This window comes from Loxodonta africana, chromosome 8 (genome assembly GCF_030014295.1).
Source record: "Loxodonta africana isolate mLoxAfr1 chromosome 8, mLoxAfr1.hap2, whole genome shotgun sequence".
Classification (NCBI taxonomy): domain Eukaryota; kingdom Metazoa; phylum Chordata; class Mammalia; order Proboscidea; family Elephantidae; genus Loxodonta; species Loxodonta africana.
Genome location: NC_087349.1, coordinates 65720950 through 65746234, shown reverse-complemented (window position 1 = coordinate 65746234; position 25285 = coordinate 65720950). Strand labels below are relative to the sequence as shown.

The 25285-nt window shown below is 38.4% G+C and overlaps 1 protein-coding gene across 1 annotated transcript in view; it reads right to left on the bottom strand.

Moving 5' to 3' along the window:
• DYNC1I1 (dynein cytoplasmic 1 intermediate chain 1) overlaps positions 1-25285 on the bottom strand; it is a 130833-nt gene that overhangs the window by 47348 nt on the left and 58200 nt on the right. The window contains exons 6-9 of the mRNA XM_064290407.1: positions 23526-23672; positions 19270-19383; positions 15622-15755; positions 10894-11038 (exon numbers count right to left, since the gene is read on the bottom strand). Of these exons, the coding sequence (XP_064146477.1) occupies positions 10894-11038; positions 15622-15755; positions 19270-19383; positions 23526-23672 (540 nt within the window). The remainder of the gene's footprint in view (positions 1-10893; positions 11039-15621; positions 15756-19269; positions 19384-23525; positions 23673-25285) is intronic.

The window sequence follows — 25285 nt, the reverse complement described above, 5'->3', positions numbered from 1 at the left end:
TATTTAGGAGGCCACTCTACCCTTCGATGGTTGCCTTAGATATTTTTCCAAAATTATAGTTTCTTAAATATTTCCTAGTGGGATTTTTTTAAGCTTCACCTCAGTTTTCTTAATTATTATACTTAAAAATTCTGGTTATGAGTTTTACTGCTCAAAACCACTACTAACTAAATGTTTGGTGCATTATGTTTTCAATGTACTTTTTTTTTTAAACCCAGGGTTTATTTTTTCATGTATTAATTCAATGAGTTATTAAGTGCCTACCAGGTGCCAAGCTGTATGCCAGATACTGGGATACACACAAAAGAGACACAGGTCTACTCTCAAGGAGCTTACAGTCTTACAGGGAAAGAGTGATAATTCCAGCAGAGTCGCATATTAAATGTGATACAGTTGGCAAGGAAAAATTGTTTTTATTATTGAATTACCTATAATATAGCCATATCTAAAAACTATAATAATACATATTCATTTCATGAGTATATTTTAAAGGTAAGAACTCATGTTTTTCCTTAGAAACCAAAAATTTCCAATCCCTTTTATGCATAACAACTTCAAATTATCATTCTTATCTAGTAGCTATGAGGGAAAAAAACAGCTAAGATAGTCATCTTCTATATTTATTTTAACCCTGGCCAAGGATGTAAAAGTGAAATAGGTAACATTTTATTGATTTCACAGTAGTTGCTTAAGATTGATGATCGTCTTTCTAATTTGTGCAAAGTCATTACCCTTCAGTCACTTAGACAATTCCATTCTTAGACTCACTGTTTTGCTGAAAGATTAGAGGACCAAGATGTGTGTCAACTGCTAGGGCTTATACAATGTCAAGATACGTTAGAAGGAATCAGTGATTTTCATCAATCAAACGTGTATCCTGAAAGGTTCTTGGATGGCAGCACCCCAGGGTGCTGTCCAGGAGCCACATCAAATACCAACACCCAGGTTAAGTCAGGCCATATACCAATCAGTCAACATAAAGAAACTGAATTTTAGGACCAAAAAGCCTAGTGCTAAAAGATTTGGGAGATATTATCAACACAAATAATAGAAACATAGCTCTTTGAAGTATAAAGGAAGGGACGGACATGGCAAATACAAGAACAGTATCAAGAACCTAAATCCCTGTGAAACAGTACTAGGACCAAAATAAATATTAACCCCACATTTAATTGGAATCCATTAAAACTTTCCAAACTGGAGGCAATGATAAAAAGTCCAAGGACTCATAACTTGTCTAGCCACTAAGCTAAACTGCAGCACATGAAAAAAAAAATTATTCCAAACCTCAGCAAACAGAGAAGCTGAGTGGAGTAATGAATGTTTTAATCCAGCTAAGAGGTCATACTTTATTTTTAAGCAACAACTCCAGCATTTCTTGATAGATGGAAAACTTACTGTGCTAAGATACCATAAAAGGTAAGAGTTGGTACTCAATGGAATTCATTCAGGCAATAACCCAAAAAACCAAACCCACTGCCATTGAGTTGATTCCGACTCATAGCAACCCTATAGGACAGAGTAGAACTAGCCCGTAGAGCTTCCAAGGAGCGCCTGGCAGATTCGAACTGCCAACCTCTTGGTTAGCAGCCGTAGCACTTAGCCACTACGCCACTAGGGTTCAGACAATATATTTTTTTAAAAGGATCATCAAGGATAGACTTCTAAGGATGTAGCTTTTTACTGTGCTATAAAAGCAGTCCCACTGAAGTACAGAAGGAAGTTCCAAGGGACTAATCAACATTCATTAAAGCAGCAATGCCATCAAAGAAAATGGAAATGGCAGTGTGATCCCTGGAAGAGGCAAAAAGGAGGTCAGGAGAATTTTTGAAGGAGCAGGTTTAGTGGTGACCATGGGGATAGAGACATTGTAGGGGGTGAAATCGTAATTTAGTGGAAAAAGACAGAAGATAAACAGGATGAGAATAGGGTAGTAAGACTGAAGGTAGGGGTTTTTGTTTTGTTTTCAGTAAGTTAGAGAGAAAGGAAGTCTCTATATATATAGAAATAGAGACAGATGATGCTAAATATAAGAAATCACATGGGATGATCTTCATGGGCAGCCTTCATGTGGACGGGTAAAGGAGCTACACTCTATGTTTTTCATGCTTCCTTTACCCCATTAGGACACAACTGGGTGTTTGCTCTACTATTCATTTGGAATCTCCCATACATTACCTATATAGTAATCAGTTATAACAATAACATTTTTATACATTAAAAAAAAAAACCCTCAAACCTGTTGAGTTGATCCTGATTCATAGGAATCCTATAGGACAGAGTAGAACTGCCCCAGAGAGTTTCCAAGGAACACCCGGATTCAAACTGCCAACCTTTTGGTTAGCAGCCATAGCACTTAATGACTACACCACTAAAGTTTCCTCTTTACACATAGTTGTATTTTAACTCTTTATCCATTGAGGCAAGGGCCATATACTTTACTTCCTTGTATTTTTATTTTCCTTTATGTAGTATCTTACATGGAGTTAAAAAAAATATATGTTGATAATGAATGTGATGAACAAAGCTCTCTCACAATCAAAAATAGGAGTATTACTATGCTTATTAAAAAAAAAATAGCTAAACAATTAGGTTCTTAATTACACTGCCTTAAGTTTTTGACAGTAAAAGAAATCTGCCTCTGGCATTAATGTGCAAATACCTATTTTCCCTTATTAAGTCAACTAATGAAACCAGCAAGAACCATTCATAAGTTTCAAGATTCTATAATTACTATTAGGTTGGTTAATTTTCCATCTATAATCAGTGTGGCTATTTGGTTGAACTAAACCATTCTTTTGGGGATTGTTTAAAATTCACACCCAAAATACGCAGTGCTATATTCTTCTTTTAGCTTTTCCCAGTTAAAAAAAAAAAAAAAAAAACTTGTCCAATCCTTATGGAAAATTTAAATGAAAGCACCTATAAAGTTAATGGCAATACTAATTTTTTTTTCAAATCACAAAGAGAATTGACAATAATTGCAATCTCTTCAAATATATTTTCATTTAACTATAATATTTCTAAAATCCTGTGTAAGTTCTATTTCTTAGTCCTGATATTTAAAATCATAGCTTCTCTCTTTCTAAAAGTCTGTGAAGTGCTATTTTCTCTCCAGCAATCATGTTACTTTTATAAAGTGAATGAATATGGACTTTGCTACAGCCTTCAAGATTAGATTCATTTCCCTCCCTGTGCTAATTCCAGCATAACATTCTCTCCTGGAATACAAATTTTCTTTCCTAATATTTTATCTTTGTGTTTAAAACGTGAATCCCTGGTCAATAGAGTGTACATCAGTGTTGCCAAATTTTTCTGTTGTTTGGTTTGTCTATGAAATTGTTTTTGGTTTTCCTTTCGAGCTGTACTTATTCCTACGAACAAAGCGTTGCATTGAAGTCTCTGTTTTCATTTGATTTCTGAATAGTTCAAAGTCTTGTTTCTTAGCATCAACTCTTTCTGTAATTTGGAGAATTCGTCCTTATGTTATTTAATTTGCACTCTGAAGCATGAGGGTATCCCTAACCTAATTACCAAGTGAAAATGTATCATAACTTTCTCTGCCTTTGTTTAAATGATAAAATGACTCCAAGTTACCCAATGAATTTAAAAATAAATATTATTACGGTAACTGCTATTGTCAGAAGTGATTAAAATAACTACAGATTTTCTCTCTTTCCTGATCGTATCCCTCCCTAAAATTCTTATTGTCAATAAGACTGAAATGAAAAAACAAGCCAAAAAAAAAGAAAAAAGCAAACCCAAAAGCTTTGATTTCAGTAATTTCAAAACATTTTTTTTCACTTTGTCCTTTTTATCCAGATAAAAAAGATTGTTTGCAGTCACGCTCTTACAGAAGCGATTAGTAATTCTAAGAGATTTTGCTACCATTTCCTTAAAATTTTATGCTTGTTCAGATTCAGACAAGAAGACAATGTTGTCAAGAGTTTCAAGGGTAACCTTTGTTGCCAGCGCTTCACCACAAATGATCATGGATTAATTTGTGGTTTCAAATATATTCATGTACAAATCCCCGGCCAGAATAAGTAGGATAGTAATCGTATCAGGAAACCCTCATTCCTTACTGGTTCTTCCACAACAGCAACACATTCAAGGGTATCTACGATCTTTATAAAACAAGGAAGGGAGGAAGGGAGGAAGGGAGGGAGGAAGGAAGGAAGGAAGGAAGGAATGCCTGCATCTGCCTCTCTTCCTTCCCAAACTTCTGATTTTTCTTCTGTGCTTCCCCTCTTTCCACTTACTCCTTAACCCATTGTATTTTGTGTCCCACCCTCAATTGCAATGGAACTATACATGCCATGGGCACCAGTGACTTGCTAGCTGCTAAATACAATGGACATATTCTACTTCTGGTATTACTTCCCTAAAGTATTTGTCATTGTTGATTACTCCCTCCTCTTTTTTAGTTCTTTTTAAAAAAAAATTTATTCTAGAAAAATTCAAGTATATCCAGAAACAGAATAAAATCCATGAACCAGCTTTGATAATCATCAGTATATGGCCAATCTTACTCATCTATCTCTACAAACTCTTCCCTCTCAACTGATTATTTTGAAGCAAATCTCTGACAGCATATGATTTCTTCTGTAAATATTTCAGTATATATCTCTAAACGTAAGTGTACTTAAATTATCACATATCATTATCACAACTAAAAGTTAATAATTCATAAATATCATGAAATAGCCAGTCAGTATTCACATTTCTCTGATAGTGTTAAAAGTCTTTTTAACTGGGTGTTTGTTTGAATCAGGACATACAGAAGATCCATATTTTGAGATTGGTTGAAATATCTTGATTTTTTTAAATTTTGATTTGTTTTTATTTATAGTTTCCACCTCCATCTCTTATTTTCTCTTGGGGGAAAAAAAAAAAAGGTTGTTGTTGCAGAAACAAGGTCAATTGTCCTACAGATTTTCCCACAGTCTGGGTTTTGCCGATTGCATCCCGTAGTGCTATTTAACATTTGGCATCTTTTCCTCCTATTACTCTGGTTCAGAGGCTGGGAGAATTGTTAAGATTCACATCCGATTTGGGAGGTAAGGCTAGTTCATAGGCGGTACTGTATACTTCCATATAGAGGCTGTTTCTACTTTTATGTTATCAGCCACTGATAATCATTGCCTTGATCATTGGAGGTCTGTAAAAAAGTAATATTCAAATTCTATTATTTCTTCTTCCTATGTTAGAAAAACTTCCCCATATCAACTATTTTGTAACTCTGAGGTACAAATCGTATAGAAAAGGCAGAAGAAACATTTGATTCTTTCCTTTATTTACTACTTCTCAAAATAATGAGTTGGTTTTCTAGTATTCTCCAAGGATGACCAATAAGGAAATTTGTTGTTGTTATTTTTTCCATTATCATTGTGAATTTGTAAATTTATTATCCTTGTTGATGATCTAACAAATTATGGGTAACATTGCAAAGAATGGGAATTATAGAACACTTAATTGTGCTCATGTGGAACTTATACATAGACCAAGAGGCAATCGTTTGAACAGAACCATGGGATGCTGAATGGTTTAAAATCAGAAAAGTTGTGTATCAGGTTTGTGTTCTTTCACCATACTTATTCAGTCTGTATGCTGAACAAATAATCTGAGAAGCTGGACTATATGAAGAACAAGGCACCATGATTGGAGGAAGATTAATTAACAACCTGCAATATGCAGATGACACAACCTTGCTTGTTGAAAGTGAAAAGGACTTAAAGCACTTATTGATGTATGTAGTATACCTCAACATAAAGAAAACAAAAATTCTCACAACTGGACCAATAAGTAATACATGGAGAAAAGACTGAAGTTGTCAAGGACTTCGTTTTACTTGGATCCACAATCAATGCCCACGGAAGCAGCAGTCAAGAAATCAAACGATGTATTTATTGCCTTGGGCAAATCTGCTGCAAAAGAACTCTTTCAAGTGTTAAAAAGCAAAGATGTCACCTTGAGGAATAAGCAAGTGAAAGCTGGACAATGGATAAGGAAGTACAAAGAAGAATTGGTATCTTTGAATTATGGTATTGGTGAAAAATGCTGAATATACCATGGAAGGCCAGAAGAATGAACCAACCTGTCCTGGAAGAAGTATAGCCAGAATGCTCCTTAGAAGCAAGAATGGTGAGACTTCATCTCACATACTTTGGACATGTTATCTGGAGGGACCAGTCCCTGGAGAAGGACATCATGTTTGATAAAATAGAGGGTCAGCGAAAAAGAAGATGACCCTCAACGAGATGGATTGACACAGTGGCAGCAACAACGGGCTCAAACATAGCAATGACTGTGGGCATGGTGCAGGACTGGGCAGTGCTTCCTTCTGTTGTATGTAGGGTTGCTATGAGTCAGAACTGACTTGATGGCACCTCAGGATTATGATGATAACAATGATGAATGAACGATGATTTTTGGCCAACAGAAACTTACTCAAGTTGGTTCCCGAGTCCTTTCCTAAGACCCTTATAGGGTTTGGTAGCTTCCTTGTTTTCTGTTATGATGAGCTGTTTCAGGCTCATTTTGTACATCTCTTGCACAGATCTGGAATCAGTCATTTCTCCAAGGACCCCTGGTTTCTTTTAGTGGGACTGGTATTTAGATACCCCTTTCTGGATACTAGGAGTATTAGTGCTACTGGATTGGTCCTTGTTTCTAGGTCTTTTTGGTAGAAAGAGCTGTGAATAAGTATTCTTTTACATTTAAAAATAACATACATTGAATACTTACTTTCAACTCAATTTTAGAATTGTTACATACAGGGTTTTTACTTAACTTTACACATCTGAATCTCCTTTCAACAACGCTCATAATCTCACTTCTCAATGACACCTGCATTAGTCACGTGATTTATCTTGAGATACAAACAACAGCCTCAGAAGAACAGTAACAATTGGAGCACCAGCGATACAGGTGCTAGAAGCTGTTTAAGGTTTTTTTTTTTTTTTGGTAGTTCTTTTTGTCCTTAAAATATGTATCTCTCTAGGAACATATAGTCAAAATGCAATATTTTAAGGTCACTTAAAATCATTCCTTACTGTGAGGTTTTGCCACAAGTTTGATCCACAGTAAGATTGATTTGTTTCATGTTACTTTAAATTTTTTATGAATGCTTTCTTATTTTGTTTTGTTTCATAAATGTGTAATGCATACATGATTTCAACATCAGATGTACAAACAGGGTATACTCAGATAAGTCTGGCTTTTACATCTGTTTCTTTCAGCCTAGTAATTTCTCAGCCTGTATGTAATTTTTGTGTATGTGTGTGGTTTATCATTCCAACTTTTAAAAAACATATAAGTGTAATACTAAAGAATGACAGCATACTATGTATAGTTTTCTTTACCTTGTCTTTCTCATTCGAAAATATATCCTAAAGTTCACTCCATAATAGTATGTAGAAGTCTTCTTCATTGCTTTCTACATCTGACTAGTATTCTCTGGTGTGGATATACCACATTTTATTTACTCAGTGCCCTATTGATGGAGTATTGGGTTGTTTCCAGTCTTTTGCTATTCAAATAGCCTCAGAATGAATATCCTTGTTCCTCTATTTTTTAATATTAATTTTTTAATTTTATTGTGGTAAAATAAACACAATAAAAACTTTGTCATTTTAACCATTTTTAAGTGTATAATTCAGTGACAATAATTACCTTCACCATGTTGGGCTATCTTCACCACTATCCATTTCCCAAAATTTTACATCACCCCAAACAGAAACTCAGAACCCCTTTAGCAATTTTTCTTATTTTTTGCTGGTGTATTTTTGGCATAGATTCCTAGAAATGGGAAATACACATGCATTATTTTTAGATATTGCCAGATTCTCCTTCACAGTGTTGTACCATTTTGCTTTACCAGCAGTAATGTACGAGTGGCTAGTTTCTTTCAGCCTTGTCACAGTATGTTGTCAAACTGCTGGATTTTTACCAATCTGATAGTTGAAAATAGGTTTTTTAACTTAGTTTTACTTTGAATTTCTCCAGTAAGTGAGGTTGTGCATCCTTTCACATAGTTAAAAGTCAGTTCTGTCCTCTTGACTCTGTCTTCTCCACTGATGCCCATGATGCCACATACAAGCTCTAATTTTTCTCCTGCTTCTCAGGGTGTTCCTTTTTAACCACATTTCTCCTGTTTATTTCCTAAATACTCCTCTTCCTCTGGCTTTTGTCTTAAGTTTTCTTTAAAATTCCACCCCTTTGACTCAACAGAGTTTTTAATTATTATTATTATTGCTATTCTGACTATTCGACAGGGAACTGCCAGAAATTCAGGCCAGTTTCAGAAGAGGATGTGGAACCAGGGATATCATTGCTGATGTCAGATGGATCCTGCCTGAAAGCAGAAAATACCAGAAGGATGTTTACCTGTGTTTTATTGACTATGCAAAGGCATTCGACTGTGTGAATCATAACAAACTATGGATAATGCTGCGAAGAATGGGAATTCCAGAACACTTAATTGTACTCATGAGGAACCTTTACATAGACCAAGAGGCAGTTGTTCGGACAGAACAAGGGGATACTGATTGGTTTAAAGTCAGGAAAGGTGTGCGTCAGGGCTGTATTCTTTCACCATACCGATTTAACCTGTATTCTGAACAAATAATCCGAGAAGCTGGACTATATGAAGAAGAACGGGGCATCAGGATTGAAGGAAGGCTCATTAACAACCTGTGTTATGCAGATGACACAACCTTGCTTGCTGAAAGTGAAGAGGACTTGAAGCACTTACTAATGAAGATCAAAGACCACAGCCTTCAGTACGGATTACACCTCAACATAAAGAAAACAAAAATCCTCACAACTGGACCAATGAGCAACATCATGATAAATGGAGAAAAGATTGAAGTTGTCAAGGATTTCATTTTACTTGGATCCATAATCAACAGCCATGGAAGCAGCAGTCAAGAAATCAAAAGACGCATTGCATTGGGCAAATCTGCTGCAAAGGACCTCTTCAAAGTGTTGAAGAGCGAAGATGTCACCCTGAAGACTAAGGTGCGCCTGACCCAAGCCATGGTATTTTCAATCACATCATATGCATGTGAAAGCTGGACAGTGAATAAGGAAGACCGAAGAAGAGTTGATGCCTTTGAATTGTGGTGTTGGTGAAGAATACTGAATATACCATGGACTGCCAAAAGAATGAACAAATCTGTCCTGGAAGAAGTGTGGCCAGAATGCTCCTTAGAGGCAAGGATGGCGAGACTGCATCTTACATACTTTGGACATGTTGTCAGGAAGGATCAGTCCCTGGAGAAGGACATCATGCCTGGCAGAGTACAGGGTCAACAGAAAAGGGGAAGACCCTCAACGAGGTGGATTGACACAGTGGCTGCAACAATGAGCTCAAGCATAACAACGATTGTAAGGATGGCGCAGGACCGGGCAGTGTTTCATTCTGTTGTGCATAGGGTCGCTATGAGTCAGAACCGACTCGACGGCACCTAACAACAACAATTCTGACTACTACTAAATGCCTATCCCCAGCCCAGAGCTCTATCTTGCATTTCTGCCCCACATATCAAACAGCCTAAAGAAGATCTTGAATTGTGCCCCACCAAAACCCATTGCCGTTGAGTCGATTCTGACTCATAGCAACCCTCTAGGACAGAGCAGAACTGCCCCAGGGGGTTTTCAAGGCTGTAATCCTTATGGAAGCAGATTGTCACATCTTTCACCAGTGGAGAAGACGGTGGGTTTGAAATGCCAACCTTTTGATTAGCAGCTGAGCACTTAATCACTGCACCACTAGGGCTCCTTTGAACCCCACAGTTGCTTTAAACTAACTTATGCAAAGCTTCTTCCCAGACATGCCCCTCCTTTGGTGTTCTCCATTGCGGTGAATGCTACCACACATCATCAGTCACCCCAGTCAGAAGCTGGGGTTCTCTTCTCTGACTCCCTCCCTCACTTCCCTTGTATCAAATCAATTGCCAGCTTCTGTGGCTTTTACCTCTTAAGTGGTTCTCAAATCCACTTCTCTTCACCCCAAACTACTGGTCTTAGCCACCATGACTTCTCCTCTAGATTACTGCAGCTTCCTTCTAGGTAGTCTTTCTTTTTCCTCTTGCTCCCAACCAAGGTCAGAATGACCTTCTGTAAAACCTGATTTATTTTATTGTGGCAAAAATATATGTAACAGAACATTTGCCATTTCAAACCTTTTTTACGAATACAAGTCAGTGACATTAATTATGTTCACCATGTTCAGAATGGCCTTCTAAAAAGATAAATATTACAGTGCCATTTATCAGCTTAAAACCTTCAAAGGCTTATGTATTTCCATACACGTATGTGTACAGATGCTACAATGGTCTGGAAGAGCTACACTAAACTGATAGTAGAGGTTACCCCTGGGGAGAAGACTGGGATGGTGGGCTGCAAAGAGGACTGGAGGGTCCAGAGGCTTAATGGGGGGGGCGGTGGCAGGGAGCACTTATGCCCTGGTGCCACTTAAGGCCCGGTGCCAATTAGCAGTTTCTACTGGCCAGCTATGAGAGATCATTCAGCAATTTAATACCAATTGCCCTAGGCACTGTCTTCCATAGTTAGGCCCCCGGGTGGGCAGGTTTATTACTGGTGAAGGAGGACTTCAGCTTTACCATTATTTGAATCTTTTGAAATTTTTGCAATTAGAATGGCTTCAAGTATTATTTACTTAATATTTAAAAATAAAATAAACTACAAAAGTTAGCCTTAACTAGCTCTAGGGCAGAACAGATTCACCAATAGGTTGTATGAATTCCCAGTGCCAAGTTATCTGGAAGAGGATTCAGGTGTAACCACTGCCTACAAGTACCCCCAGGGAAGAGAAAACATCCTCTCCCCCTATCAAATACCTGAGAATTTCAATCAAGGCATTCTTACCTTTGTGGTCCACAGTTTGACGGTCCAGTCGAATGATGACGTGACAAACAGGTGTGAAAAATCAATTGGGCCCACTGCCATGTGGCAGTTAATCCCCGTCACTGGTCCTTGGTGACCCTCGAAGATCTCACCAATGCCTGCTTTGCTGCATGAAAACCACCAGGGAGCAGAATTTCAGTGACCTTTGCAAAACAGTAATTCCTTTAAAAAAACAAACTCATCTCTGTATGACTGTTGTTAGGTGCCGTTGCGTCAGTTTCGACTCATATCAATCCTATAGGACAGAGTAGAACTGCCCCATAGTGTTTCCAGTGAGCGGTAGATTTGAACTGCCAAACCTTTTGGTTAGCGGCCGAGCTCTTAACTACTGTGCCACCAGGGCTTCTCTGCATGACTACTTTTCCATAATTTACAAGAACCAACACCACCAAAAATGAAACCATTTTGAGTTCTCTTTAGATGAAAGAAACTGCAAAAGTGCTAGAGTATTTTTGGTGTTTGAAAACCAGTAAAGTTTATGAGAAGGAAAAAGGGGAGTAAAAGGACAATACAATCTTCTTAATCATCAGAATTTAATGTCAAATTTTATTATTTTATCCTTTTTCAGAAGTTCCTCAAATCCCATCATTGCTGATGCAGCTATTTTGATGGGAAACATAAATACTTAGATATCAGAAACTTCCATATTGATAAAAAGACCATTCTATTCTTGTGAAGACACGTTGCACACGTTCTATTTTAACTTCTTTTAGTCTATTGGCTATGGAAACCCTGGTGGCATAGTGGTTAAGTGCTATGGCTGCTGACCAAACGGTTGTCAGTTCTAATCTGCCAGGCACTCCTTGGAAACTCTGTGGGGCAGTTCCACCCTGTCTTATAGGGTCACTATGAGTCAGAATCGAGTCAATGGCAGTGGGTTTGGTTTGGTTTTTTATTGGCTATAGGGTCACTATGAGTCGTAATTGACTTGACGGCAACGGGTTTGGTTTTTTTGGTTATTGGCTATAAAACTCTACATATCCTTGAAGGCATATTCACTTATCCTTTAAAAGAAGTTTTTTAAATTAGGTTGACATACCTGAAAATATAATCCTTTGTGGAAACCCTTGTCATCACATAATAATATACATAAATATAATATGGGGAAAATGATGTGTTTTCTCCACTGAAAACAGAAGAGAAATTTACAGGGCCACTAAGTATAAATTCCATGAGGGCAGGGACCTTGTCTTTGTGGCCATTGTTTATAAATCACATGAAAAATACTTAATAAATATTTGTTGAACGAAATTGCAAAGGACAAGACAAACTTTTAAGGCACAATTGAGAGAGAGTAATACACATTTTAAAAGTCATCCACAGGCATCATTAACTTATTTAACCAAGCTGCGACTTCCAGCTCTCTATGATCACATAACAGTATGCATGCAATCATATGTAATTAGAAAAATCTTAGAAAATATAGCAAAGATAGTACATTTAGAAAATACATGAGGTTATAAACCAAGCCAAACCCACTGCCGTCATGTCGATTCTGACTCAGCAACCCTATAAGATAGAGTAGAACTACCCATAGGGTTTTCATGGAGCAGCTGGGTAGATTCAAACTACTGACCTTTTGGTTAGCAGCCATAGCTCATAACCACTGCACCACCAGGGCTCCTAGATGAGGCTTTAAATATGACGAATATATAGGAATTGTGGAATATAAATATTATGTCATTATGAGTAAAACTGAATTAAATTATTAAAGTATTTGGGATTCCAGAGCACCAAAGAATGTCAATATGCTGAGCAAAATTTGAAATCATGAGCAAAGTGCTGAAGCATGTATCCCGTGTAACAGGCACTCAGAAATCATGCCCAGTGAAACTGCTAACCACAGTTCCATGTGTGATTATTAAAATTTGTTCTAATGAACACGAGGAACTGATCTTTGAAGTGGCCCCTGGTGTGATTCCACTTTCTCTTAGCAGCATCCCGAGAGGGTTTATAGGGTGCAAAATGGGGACCTTCTTTAATTTGTGGAAGTGGATACGCGCCTTCTGCATATTAGGTGAAAAGAAGAAATCCCACTCCCACCCCATAGCCCTGCATCACTCATTTAAAATAACTACAAAGCCAAATCCCTGCTACTTTAGGACCCTACTAAGATCTGTGTCTTCTATTTCAGATAGATAAACCAACACAAAAGGCAAAATCAAGCTCGTTGTAAAGAGGTTTGTGGTGTTTGTCACAGATACTCTTCTTGACATATTCTGAGAGTGCATATTCTGACTGTGCTTATAAAGGACAATAGATACAGAACAAAAATGGTCATCAGGTAAAAGGTTAGTCACATTAGAGAAACTGAAAACACAAAAAGAGAAAAAAATCTGAGAAAAATCTATGAACATGCTCTATAGCCTTCAGTGATAATTAAGGTCCTAGGTAATAAAAAAAAAAAACAAAAAAACCCTGGATTAAGTTACTTAAACTATGCCTTATTGATTCTAATAAATGTGGAGATAACCTTGCGACTCCACGTTGGCCCACTGCACTGCTTGTACCTCTCTTGTGCCAGTTATAACATTCTACCTGTGTTGTAGGTATTTGTGCATTTACCTTCTCCCCACCATCAGTTTCCTAGTGACAGCAGCCATACTTAAATGATGTTTGAAGGCCTCACAGACCAAACAACATGCTTCCCTCAAAGTAGGTATGCAGCAAATGTTTGGGTGAATGAATAACGTCATCAGATCTTTTTATGGTTTGATGAAACTTTAACGTATGGTTTTTAGCCAGCTTTCATGAAGCAGCAGCACTGGGCATGGAACTCTAAGGCCTATCTTCCTAGTCATCTTTCCATCATGTGAACAGGGCAAATACTGCTTGTTTCCATGTCCACAACAGCGAGAATATCACAACTCATGTTGTTTGAAGGGGGAAAAAAAACAACCACACATAGATGAACCATGGATGCTTGTGACTTCTACAACTCATAAAACATAGGGCTGTGAACTTGGAACAGTCTGTGGTTCCTCATGAAATCGCCTAGGATAGGTGCAAGAGATGAAAAAAATCAATTTAACAAGAACTACTAAGGTGAAAGAGAAATTCCGCAGGGTGAACATAGTGAATCTTTCGAAAGATGTGAGGCTACCTGTAAAGTTTTGCCTGCCATTTTATAATCTCATGCAAATGACTGGATTCCACTTATCCTGAAGACTGTTTTCTGGGGCCATTTGCCAATCTCTCAGTCAAGGCAGAGTTCCTATCCCTGGAAAATGCATGGTGGCTTGTATGGCTCATACTGTTCCAATTCCCCTGACTGGGAGGAGGGATCCTAAGGCATTTCTCTACAGTATTTGGATAGAGTCATTTATTTCTTCATTCCCCAAGTACATTTTTAGCTCCTCATTTACTACATGCTTTAGGCATTGGATAGGGAATGAAAGATAAAGTGAAAATAGTTCAATAAGAGACAAGTGGCGGATGAATGAATAATTGAAATAAAATGTGATTAATGCCATCATAGAAACATACACACAAAAAAATTAGAAAATATCAAAGCTATCTGACAGCCTACAGTCCTATCTCCCTTAACCAGAAATCAAATCTGTTGTCGTCAAGTCGATCTTGACTCATAGTGAGTAGAACTGAGTAGAATTGACTCATAAGGTTTCCAAGAATGTAAATCTTTATAGAAGCAGACTGCCACATCTTTTTCCCACAGAGCAGTTGGTGGGTTTGAACCACTGACCTTCTGGTTAGCAGCCGAGTGCTTTAACCACTGCACCACCAGGATTCTTCCTATCTCCTTTATCCTACTTTAATTTTCTCCATAGCATGCATTGTCATCTTACACTATATATTTACTTGTTTATTATCATTCACCCTCAACTAGAAGATGACCTCCATGTCTGTCTTACTCCTTTCTGTATCCTTAAGATGGTATCTAGCACATGGTAGGTTTCTGATAAGTTCTCTTTGAACGAATAAAAGGAATGAAGTTTCTACGTGACCACAAAGAAGAAAGTTTTGTGTGTTTTTTTTCCCCAAGAGAATCAGGAAAGGCCTCAAAGCAGAGTGACCTCTATGCCAACTCCTGAAGGATGAGGAGGAATTAACCAAAAAGAGAGAAAGGCTAGACTTTGCAGAAGAAACCGAGTATACAGAAGCATGGAGGTGAGGTGGGATAAACTGTGTTTGGGGATTGTTATACCTGATGGGCATGTGGCTGGAACCTGAAGGCATATGGAGAAGATAAGGCTGGGAAGGGCCAGAGAGTTAGGGTCTCACGTGGTATGCTAAGAAGTCTGGACTGTTTTCCTCAAGGCAGGCTGAACCATCAAAGATTTACAAGTGGGTAATGACAGGAGGGAGCCCCTGGATGGTGCAAATGGTTAATGGGCTCGGCTGCCAATAGAGGTTTAAGTTCCCAGAGATGCCTTGGAAGAAAGGCCTGGTGACCTACTTGCAAAAAATCAGGCATTGAAAACCCTATGGAGCACAGTTCTACTCTGACACACGAGGTCACCATGAGTCAGAGTTGGCTTGATGGTTACTGGAAATGAAATGAAAAAAATGACCAGGGCAGATGTACGCTTTAAGATAATAAAGGCTCGAGTTGTGCTGTGCATGTCTTCAGAAATGCCACTTCCAAATGAAAAGTGGTTACAACTCAGGATTCGATAACGGACTTTCGGAAACAAGGAACATGTCATCAGTAAGAAAACAGAAAATCACCTTCCATGACGACAAGCCGTGTAGACTGTACCCTCCTCACTGCCAACCACGAAGTTATTGACGTCTCCTGTTGGGAAAGCCATTCCAGTAACAGCCACAGACTTGGACTTATTGTACACCAGCTCCATGCTCTCCTACCAAAACACGGTATGGTTACATTTCCATCTGTCAACTCCTTGCCATGCCAAAGATAGCACGGAAAAATCATTTGGCTAAATTGTCTGTTTGCTTTTCACACAGCGTTACAAAAGACCCTGGCTGTGCCAGAAACCACGCTTTACTGCCCTGACATTCATGCTTCTGTGTATCTCTGGTTTCAGGCCGGCTGGATTTCATCAGCGTGTGCTGCTGCTTCTAAAGTCAGGCTGAGATGACAGGTGAGAATTTTGAAACTAATGGTGCAGAAACAAAAGATAATGCTGTAATGGTTACACTTGTCAGCCCCAGGCTTTAATAAAACACACAATATCCTTGTATTTACAAACATTTTCCAGATCAATTGTTCATGAGAATACACATGTACTAATAGCAGATGTACGAAGCACATTTGTCAAAGCAGTAGTGTGGGTCCGCCACGGACTAAAACCAGAAAGTTGTCACTCAGGTCATAAAAACCAGATCTCAGCAGGGACTAGACTTCCCAAACGGCAGTTGTTGGGAGCATAGGCTGTGAACCTGCAAAGTACTGTGTTTAAACAAGTCTTTAAAACAGTAAATGAGAGTATTTACTATGAAATTATTTTCTAAACTGGGAATTCAAGTGTATTTTAAAAGACACACTGCTCCGTTAGGTTTATGACAGTCAAAAGTATTCAAGCAAGACTAATGTCCTTGAGGAAACCCTGGTGGTGTAGTGGTTAAGAGCTATGGCTGCTAACCAAAAAGGTCGGCAGTTCAAATCTGCCAAGTGCTCCTTGGAAACTCTATGGGGCAGTTCTGCTCTGTCCTTTAGGGTCACTATGAGTCAGAATTGACTCGACGGCAGTGGGATTAGTGGAATGTCCTTGAGCATTCCGGTCTACTTACATAAAATGGCCTATTTTGTGCACCTGAAATTATTTTAAAAAATCATTCTGGGATATCATATTATTATAGTTGCTTGGGGGTTTGGTCTTTCTTATGCAAACAAACAACTGCACAGCACAGACCACGTGGTCATGTGATGCTGACAGTAAGTGAGATGCCCACATAGTGAGCACATCAGTATCTGGGCTAAAGGAGGGGGCGCTATGACAATATAGAAAACTGACTCTGTCCTATAGGGTCGCTATGAGTCGGAATCGACTCATTGGAAATGGGTTTGGGTTTTTTTTTGGTACCCCAAGTATGGCATAATAAATTGTTTCATGTTTCTAATAGTTTGATGAAAGACAATGTGTAGCTTAATAGATACAAATGAAATAAATCTTTCCCTCATTATTAAAGGCGGGGGGGGAGACTGGACAATGCAAGCTCTGCACCATCACTAAAATTAGCTGCAGAGAAGGTAAGTCTCTCTCTCTTACATCTAAATTTTATTTTTTTCAATTTTATGGTGGTAAAATATATGCCTAACAAAAAATTTTCCATTTTAACCATTCTTAAGTGTACGGTTCAGTGATGTTAATTCATTCACCTCATTGTGCAACTATCACTACTATTTATTTCCAAAAGCTTTTCATCATCTCAAACATCCCTTAAGCAGTAACTCTCCCCATTCCCTGAGCCCCTGGTAACCACTAATACACTTTTGTCTCTGTGCATTGGCCTATTCTAGATATTTCATATAAGTGAGATCATATAGTATTTGTTTTCTGTGTTTGACATTTCACTTAACATAATGTTTTCAAGGTTCATCCATGTATAGCAGGTATCAGGACTTCATTGCTCTTCATGGCTGAATAAAATTCCATCTTATGTATATACCACATTTTGTTTATCATTCATCTGTTGATGGACACTTGGGTTGTTTTTACGTTTTGGCTATTGTGGAAAATGTTGCAATGAACATTTGTGTACAAGTATCTGAGTGTCTGCTTTCAATTCTCTTGGGTATATAAGAGGGTGAGTCTCTTGGCTGCCCACTTTGGAGAGGGAGGGACCAGGGCAACTGCCAGATGCCCCTACTTCTCCCTGCCATCCACAGAAGCCATTCCATGAAATTCTCAGTCTTTGTTTAGAGATGGGTACCTATGGGCGTGAAAAAATGAACAAAAATGTCCTCATAGCACCTCTGCGACTGGTTTTAACCTAAACATATTCTTTAACCAGCAAAACGGGCAATTAAATATTCCTACATTGAGGGTTCTCTCTTATGGCTATTTATCATTGCTATGCTTTTAAAAGGAAACAATGCATTGCTGAGACTGTTAAGACAAGGCCATAAAATACCCACACACAACTCCAGGCTTGTATCATGTTAAAGATCAGCAAAAACAGGAACTTAAACGAAACAACCAGAATGGAAATAATGAGAAAGCTCATGCATTGTGAAGAATGTAACCCATGTCACTGAACAATTGGTGTAGAAATTGCTGAACAGGAACCTAACTTGCTGTGTAAACCTTCACCAAAAACAAAATAAATATTATTAAAAAAAAAAGAACTTGAATTGTAAGCAGCTTATTAGTTATCTCTCTCTGTTTTTCCACTTAAAATTAAGAGAACTGTATTTTGTGGAGGCTTTTTTTTTAAGGGAGATTCTTATTTTGAAGCTTCAGTGTCTCCTAGAATTGTGTAAGAGACATTTTAGGATCATTAACCCAAGAAAAGGAATAGAAATGTAAAGTTGAGAATTTTCTTCTAGATATATTTAGAATTTTCTTGATGTTTCTTCACATTTTTGTCAAAGGCTATAACAATAAACTCTGTGTTTTTTAGTTGGAGGACAGTGAAGTCTTTTTATTTTTTCCTACAAAGAAATGTGGAAAAAGTGTGCGATTACGTGTGTGTGTGTGTGTGTTTATGTGTACAGCTATAGGTATGTACCACTCTGTGTGTATGGATACACACATATATTCTCATGTTGTATTTAAGATGCCTCTCCAAAGGTTTCCTCCACTTTTGCCCCTTTGTTTGGTTTCCATTACTGTAATCAGTAGTGGTTTGGAAACTCTGGAACTTTTTCATTTTTGATTTCTCATTTGTTGAGCAAGGAATGGCAGAAGCCATACTAACAAACATCCAGAGGGGGAAAACAGATGGTTTGACAAATTCTTCATAAACATAGTTTGTTATCTAGGTGACAGATTCAAGCAAGGGCTTGGATTTCTGCTTTGCTGAGGTACCTTTTCTCCAAGGCAAGTGCCTGTAAGAGATTGCTCTACTGAACTCCAACCTCATTTGCATTTGTTTAACAATGCAGTAGGGTAAGTACAATTCATACCACAGCAACTTCCATAATTACTATGCTTTAAAATGGATTATTTCATTTTCACTTGAAACTGACCTAAGTATTAACGTATTACAATAATTACATGATTTGAGGTAAAGGAAATGGGTTTTGGCTTCAAGAGGAGACTGCTGTAAGCAGGCCCCACTCTTTCAAGTGCATCTATTGGTTTTAGCTCACATAGGATGTGAGGGTTTGGCTTTTAGGAACTATGTTCCATTAGGCAGGCATCTCTTTTAACCAGGATGTTGTCATGTGCATGGGGAAAACAAACCCACCTGTGGAGTTGACAGCATGTCCAGGCTCCAGGAACACATTTTACCATCGGTAGAGACAGTGATGAGGTTATGAGCATTCTGGGTCCCAACAACATTTACACAGTACACGGGATGCTGTGAAAACATAAACATGGAGGATCATACAGAGATCCAGTGGAAATGCTTACATTTGAGTGTCAAACACATTCCTCTAAAACAAGGATTAAGGAGTGACATAATCCTACAATAAGACAAGCCTCAGGTCATTTGCCACTTTTGGTTTGAAACTGATTTCTTTCTAAAAGCTCTGGCAGCCACACATAGTAGTGGAAATACTGACCACACTTCACCTTGCTCAGTCAGATGCAAAGTGATGGAACTGAAGAAAGCTAGAGCAAATGAGGAGGAGCAGAGACAGCTCAGAGAGGTGAACCTGAATTACTTCAATGAGTTGCCACTGCATAGTTTGGCTTCTAAGCTGAAAACGAGTGATTGAAAAAGACACGCTTCAAAAGGGGAGGACTACGGAAAAAGTGTTACTAAATTTGGGATTTAATGCATCACAATCGCAGTGCCAAACATTTGTTAACATTCTTTATAAAAAAAATGGTTAATAACCATCAACCTCTTTAATTTGGGCAGAGATCCTGGTGGGAGAAATTAGCACAATGAATCTAGTGCGATAAAATTAGGTTCTTTTATATTACCGCAAAATCTAGGATAATTATAGATTTATTTTACATATCACTTGGAGTATTATGGAAGCTTACATTTGGCTAGAACCTTGAAAAAGGTCATTTTTTTTTTTTTTTTTTTTTAGGAACCGTAACCAAGATGCTCTAACCTTCTGTCCTAACTCTAGTAGGTTATCCCACTGTGCTGCATCCTAAATGGTATGCTAAAATCATTTGCAGCTGCACATTAAATACTAAATGGAAGGTTAGCATAAGCAGAACCTAGCAGTAATTTGGGTTAGATTTCAGGCAGCTTAGCCATCAGTGGCCAAACCACAACTTACTTGATGCTTCTCTGTGCAAATAGCTGACAGTCTAAGTCTTATTCTTGATGAGTAACTGTCCATAATACCTCGCCACAACTACAGTGAAACAACCTTTAATATTGTAAAGTTGATATTATAAAGGTTGGTTCCCAAACTGTTATCATCATATAAACTCCTGGTGAGGAAGTACCCTAACAATCACCTAGTGCAGTTACTCATCTGCCTCTACCAAGAAGTGGTCCAAACTCTGCTAGAACACCTTTCTTAAAGGGTGACCATTTTAGCACTAATTCATAGGGCGTTTTTCTTTCTACCAATGGGGATAAAGAAAGTTCAAGAAGATACTTTCTGTATCTTCCCACTGGGATCATACAGACCAAGTCAAAACAATAGAGCTTTTTGAGTATTTATCGGCTGTTTTTATATTCCCCCTGAGTCTTGTCTTATTCAGGCTAACCATTGCCAGTGCCTTCAATGATCCCTTGGGTGCCTGATTTTCAATACCTTCCCCATCTGATCAATCTCTTCTGAATGTACCCTGTTTTGCCTGAGGTCCTCTTACAGCAAAGCTCTGAGGATGACACACAACCATCTACCTATCTTCTGATCAGCAGAGTGTAGAAATCAGGGCAGTGCTGAATTGTCACTTCTCCTATGCTAGAAGATATGACTCAATTAATTCAGTCTAAGATTACATTTGCTTTTTTGCAATTGCATCACGTCCTTCACCCATGCTCCTGTATCTTTTTCACACCATGTTCCTATGGAAACTTTCAAATGAATCAGCCTCAGTGGACCGGCACAGTTGCAAACGGAGTAGAGCTCTGAAACTGAATGTTATCCTAATGAGGTCTCAGGGTTTTGTGTGTCAATAGGACGGATTTGTTATGAAACTATAGACAACGTTCTTGCCCAGATCTCTAGCATATGTGGAAGCTGAGGTAGTACGTGAACTCAAGGCCCTATGTGGAAACCAAATTGAAAAATACCTGAAACAAGTTCTCACCTAAAAATAGCAAGCTTAGTAAAACTGAAGAACAGGTAAGCAGGGTCCAAATATTGTCATGAACCTGGAATCCACCTAGTTTCTCCAGGAAGAGTTCAATGTAGCTTTGTTGTTAATCACCAAGCATCAACATAAATCACTCAAACCGGAATGGATTGGGATTCCTAAGTGTGTAGTAGGGAAATAAGGCAAATCTAGAAGAATGTATAGAGCCACATGCTTAAAGAAAGAATGTGTGTTATTCTTCTTCCCTGGCTTCAACCAGTACTACTGGCCTGTACTGTCACGAATAATAAAACTTGGCTTAAAAGAAAACAGAGAGATGTAAAGAAATCAGAAGAACAGGAGCAGACACTTGGGCATTCATATGCATATATACACATACATCTACACAACTTTACTTAAAGGAAAGAAAGCAATGGTACAGTTAATTTTTCCAGTATAGTTGCCAGGTTGTTTTTTAAACTTATTTTAGGAATAAACTTACTGTGTGGCAGAGGATTTTGTTTTAATTATGATTTCCTGTTGTCCCAAATGCATATGTGTGGTGGGTGTGAAAGGAAATTAGTTAGTAATCTGTGGTGGGCCTCTTTTTCCTGTTTGATTCTGGTACCAATCAGCCAAGCAACAGTGGAAGTTGAAAGACAATCAAAAAATTAACTGTGCATTTTTAGCTATGGATTAGACCAAATACAGCAAAAGAGAAAAAAAATATATTTCTTTTTAAAATTTCCTAACAGAAATAATGCCCTTCAGTTTGATAATAGTATGTTAGTTGTGGTGATCACACCCTTAAGTTAATGAAAAAGAAATGTTAACTCTTTGGAAGAGCTCCCAGATTTGGATTCTTCCTAAAAAGTTACTCTTAAACGTTCTAACATTAAGATTTATAAATATATTTTGAAATTTCAGAAAGTATGCTCACTAATACATCAGATATCTACCTAGAGCCAAGAAGTGGTTTGACACTATTTGAGCAAACACCTGAATCAAGCCCATTTTCTCCTGGGGCACAATTTTCTGTTATTAGTTTGGAGAAATCGGGGTAGACAACAGCAATTTTCCAAGATTCCCAAGAACTAGTTCCATCTGCATATGTCTTAGGCCCCAGTCAATCAAAATTAGGGTTGACTTGATATTTGTCATTTCCCACTGTCAGTCTTACAAGAGTGGAAGGATTTCTCCTCATGGTGGTAACTATAGCAAAGTGCAATCTTTTTTCAAGCCAGAATGGTTTTGGGGCCTGCAGACTTAACAAATGAGGCAACCACATTAAGGAAACTGAAAACAATGGAAGAGCTGTATCCATGGGCATAATTTGGGCATTTCAGAGAAAGAACATCAGCTACCCTGAATGTCAAGGTATCAGGAATTGATGGAGACATGCCTGTTTTCTTGTTCCTCCTAACAATTGCCATACATACCTGTCTTTCTCTTAAAGGAAATGACAGTATAGTTGTCTTATGAACACTGTACTGAACCTCTTCTACTAAATTATAAGTAATGGTTTTGAGATGTTGACTTTTAACCCTACGGATTATACTGTCACTATAGACTTTACATTGAGACACCACACATTCCAGGATTTAAAGTCATAGGACTCCCTCAAATTGCAAATGGAAAAGGCCAAAGTCCCATAAACCATCCCTAGACCTGAAACGCTTATTCTTCATTTGAAAATATATGTTTCCAGCTAATAATGCAGGTGTGAAGGGTTTCTTTAGGAAAACAATTCCACAGATGCCTCTTCAAAAAGGCCAAAATTCCTGTGTTCTTCTACAGTTTGAATCCATTCTCACTGGTAGCCTTTTGAGTCATCTAAAGAGATTTTTTCTATGCACTAGCAATTGTAGATTATTAATTGATTTCTCTAAGTCCAGTGTTTCCTTCACCTACTTTTCACTCCGATTTATTTCAGTCAGTCAGGATAAAATCACCATAAATTAGATACTTCTAACATGGAGCTAGGAGCTCTGGTGGTGCACTCGTCTGCTAACCAAAAGGTTGGCAGTTTGAACCTACCAGCCACTCTGTGGGAGAAAGGTGTGGCAATCTGCTTCTGTAAAAGATTTACAGTCTTGGAAACCCTATAGGGCCGTTCAACTGTGTCCCATAGGGTTGCTATGAGTTGGAATCAACTCAATGGCAGTGGGTTTGGTTTTTCTTTTGGTAACTCAGAGCTACTGGCAAAATTTGTACTTTTGTGAGTTGAGCTATTTTTTCCTTTAGGACTTGGGTGGCTGACAGGAATGTGGCAAAAGTTCCACTTACTGTGTGTGCAGCAGCCGACAAGGGTGTCCGCTGCACTGGTGTCCTTCGATGACTGCGATTATCCCACAGGACAATCTGGCCTGAGTAAGTCCCACCGACCACCAAGTTGGGATGGAAACGGGCAAAGCAGACTGACATCACAGAGGACTGGAGGGAAAAGGAGAGAGAGAGAGAGATGCCAGAGACTTGAGAACACATTCAAACTGTTGGAGAACTCTTGTTTCTTCCTGAAGAGAAAACAGTTCATCTCATAAACTCAACACATCCTGGAAAACATGAGGCAGTTTAAAGCGGGTGTGCGTAGCTAGCAGGAGATTTTGTACACAGATATGGACTAGAGGTTGCCCAGTGGTTCCCCTTGAGACTTAAATTTGAAAGCCTGGCCATGTCATCAAATAGGCATGAAACCTATGTTATGTACATCATTGTTTTGTGGTTCGTAAAGCCTGATTTATGGACATTTCCCATTCATCAGTAGAATTGCAACAGAGCTAAAGTCAATTCTCCACTAAAGTCTTTACAAAGCGATTCTTTATTTTAGGGACATGGCCACATCAAGTTATACTATATACAGTGTTGGCAAAGTCAGAGTAACTTTAGCTTTGAGGATTTTGCAATGAGGTGCTTTTTTGTTTGTTTGTTTGTTTTGCTTAATGTGGCCTTCTAGGAAGCATAATGACTTCAGACTTATCCAGCTGGTTCCTCCCAAAGTTTCCACACCTCCCATGGGCATTCTCCCTGACCTTTACCCTGCCCACTTCAGACAATTCTTAATGTTATTCTTTGCCTATTTTAACAAAACAGTCAGAAATGGATTTCAGTCCAACTCTGCCATAGTCTATCACAGCATCACAAATGTGGTTTCCGAAATTCCACAGAAGACTACCCGGCACTACATTTTATAGGAAATTGTTTAGCTGAGGCAGAAACATGACGCACTGAAAATCAGACAACTCAACTGATCCATATCTGCTAAGAAGCACATTTCAAGTTTTGCAGTATTTTGCACATTTGCATTTATAAGCTGAGGTAATTGTTTTTAATAAATATTTTTCATCCCTTCAATTTTTAAATTTTTTTTCAATTAAATTCAATGAAAACCATTGAGTACTTACTATATGTGAGAAAGGTATTGTTCCAGGCATGGTGGGAATATAAAGTGGTCATTGTTCTCAACAAACTTGTGCCCTGGTAAGGGGAATTAAAAAATGTGTACAGAGATGAAGAGAGCTGCTGCTAGCCCATATAGTGCCTTTGTGTGAACAGAAAAAAAGGTGGTCCTTTGCAGAGACACAGTCAGGTGGGCAGGTGCATGCCTTGGGAAGTGGAGAGTAAGTGGAATTTTTTGTTCCCACTTGTTGCTTGGGCTTAGCATCCTTGTGCAGGGCAGAATCTGCATACCTAGGTAGCAGTCTTGAATGTAATACATGCCACGACTAAATCACAGGAACACATATGTATGTGTACATGCATGTGCAGACATGTGCATGTAATACAGGGGGAGGGGAGAGGAGGGTTGAACTGGTGGGGTGGTTAGAAAGACCTCTTAGAGGCTGTATTATACCTTGAAGTATATGTGGAACATTTGGCAAGCGAAAAGGAGAACAGGCATTCCTGAGAGATGGAATAATGGGAACAAAGGCCTAGAGGCAGCAAAGCAGAGGCTGGAGAACAGCCTGTAGTAGGGTTTGGCTGGGAAGGAGCTTGCCGGTGAAGGTGGGTAGTAGGAAATTTGTGTGAGGATGTAGCCTGGGCCAGAT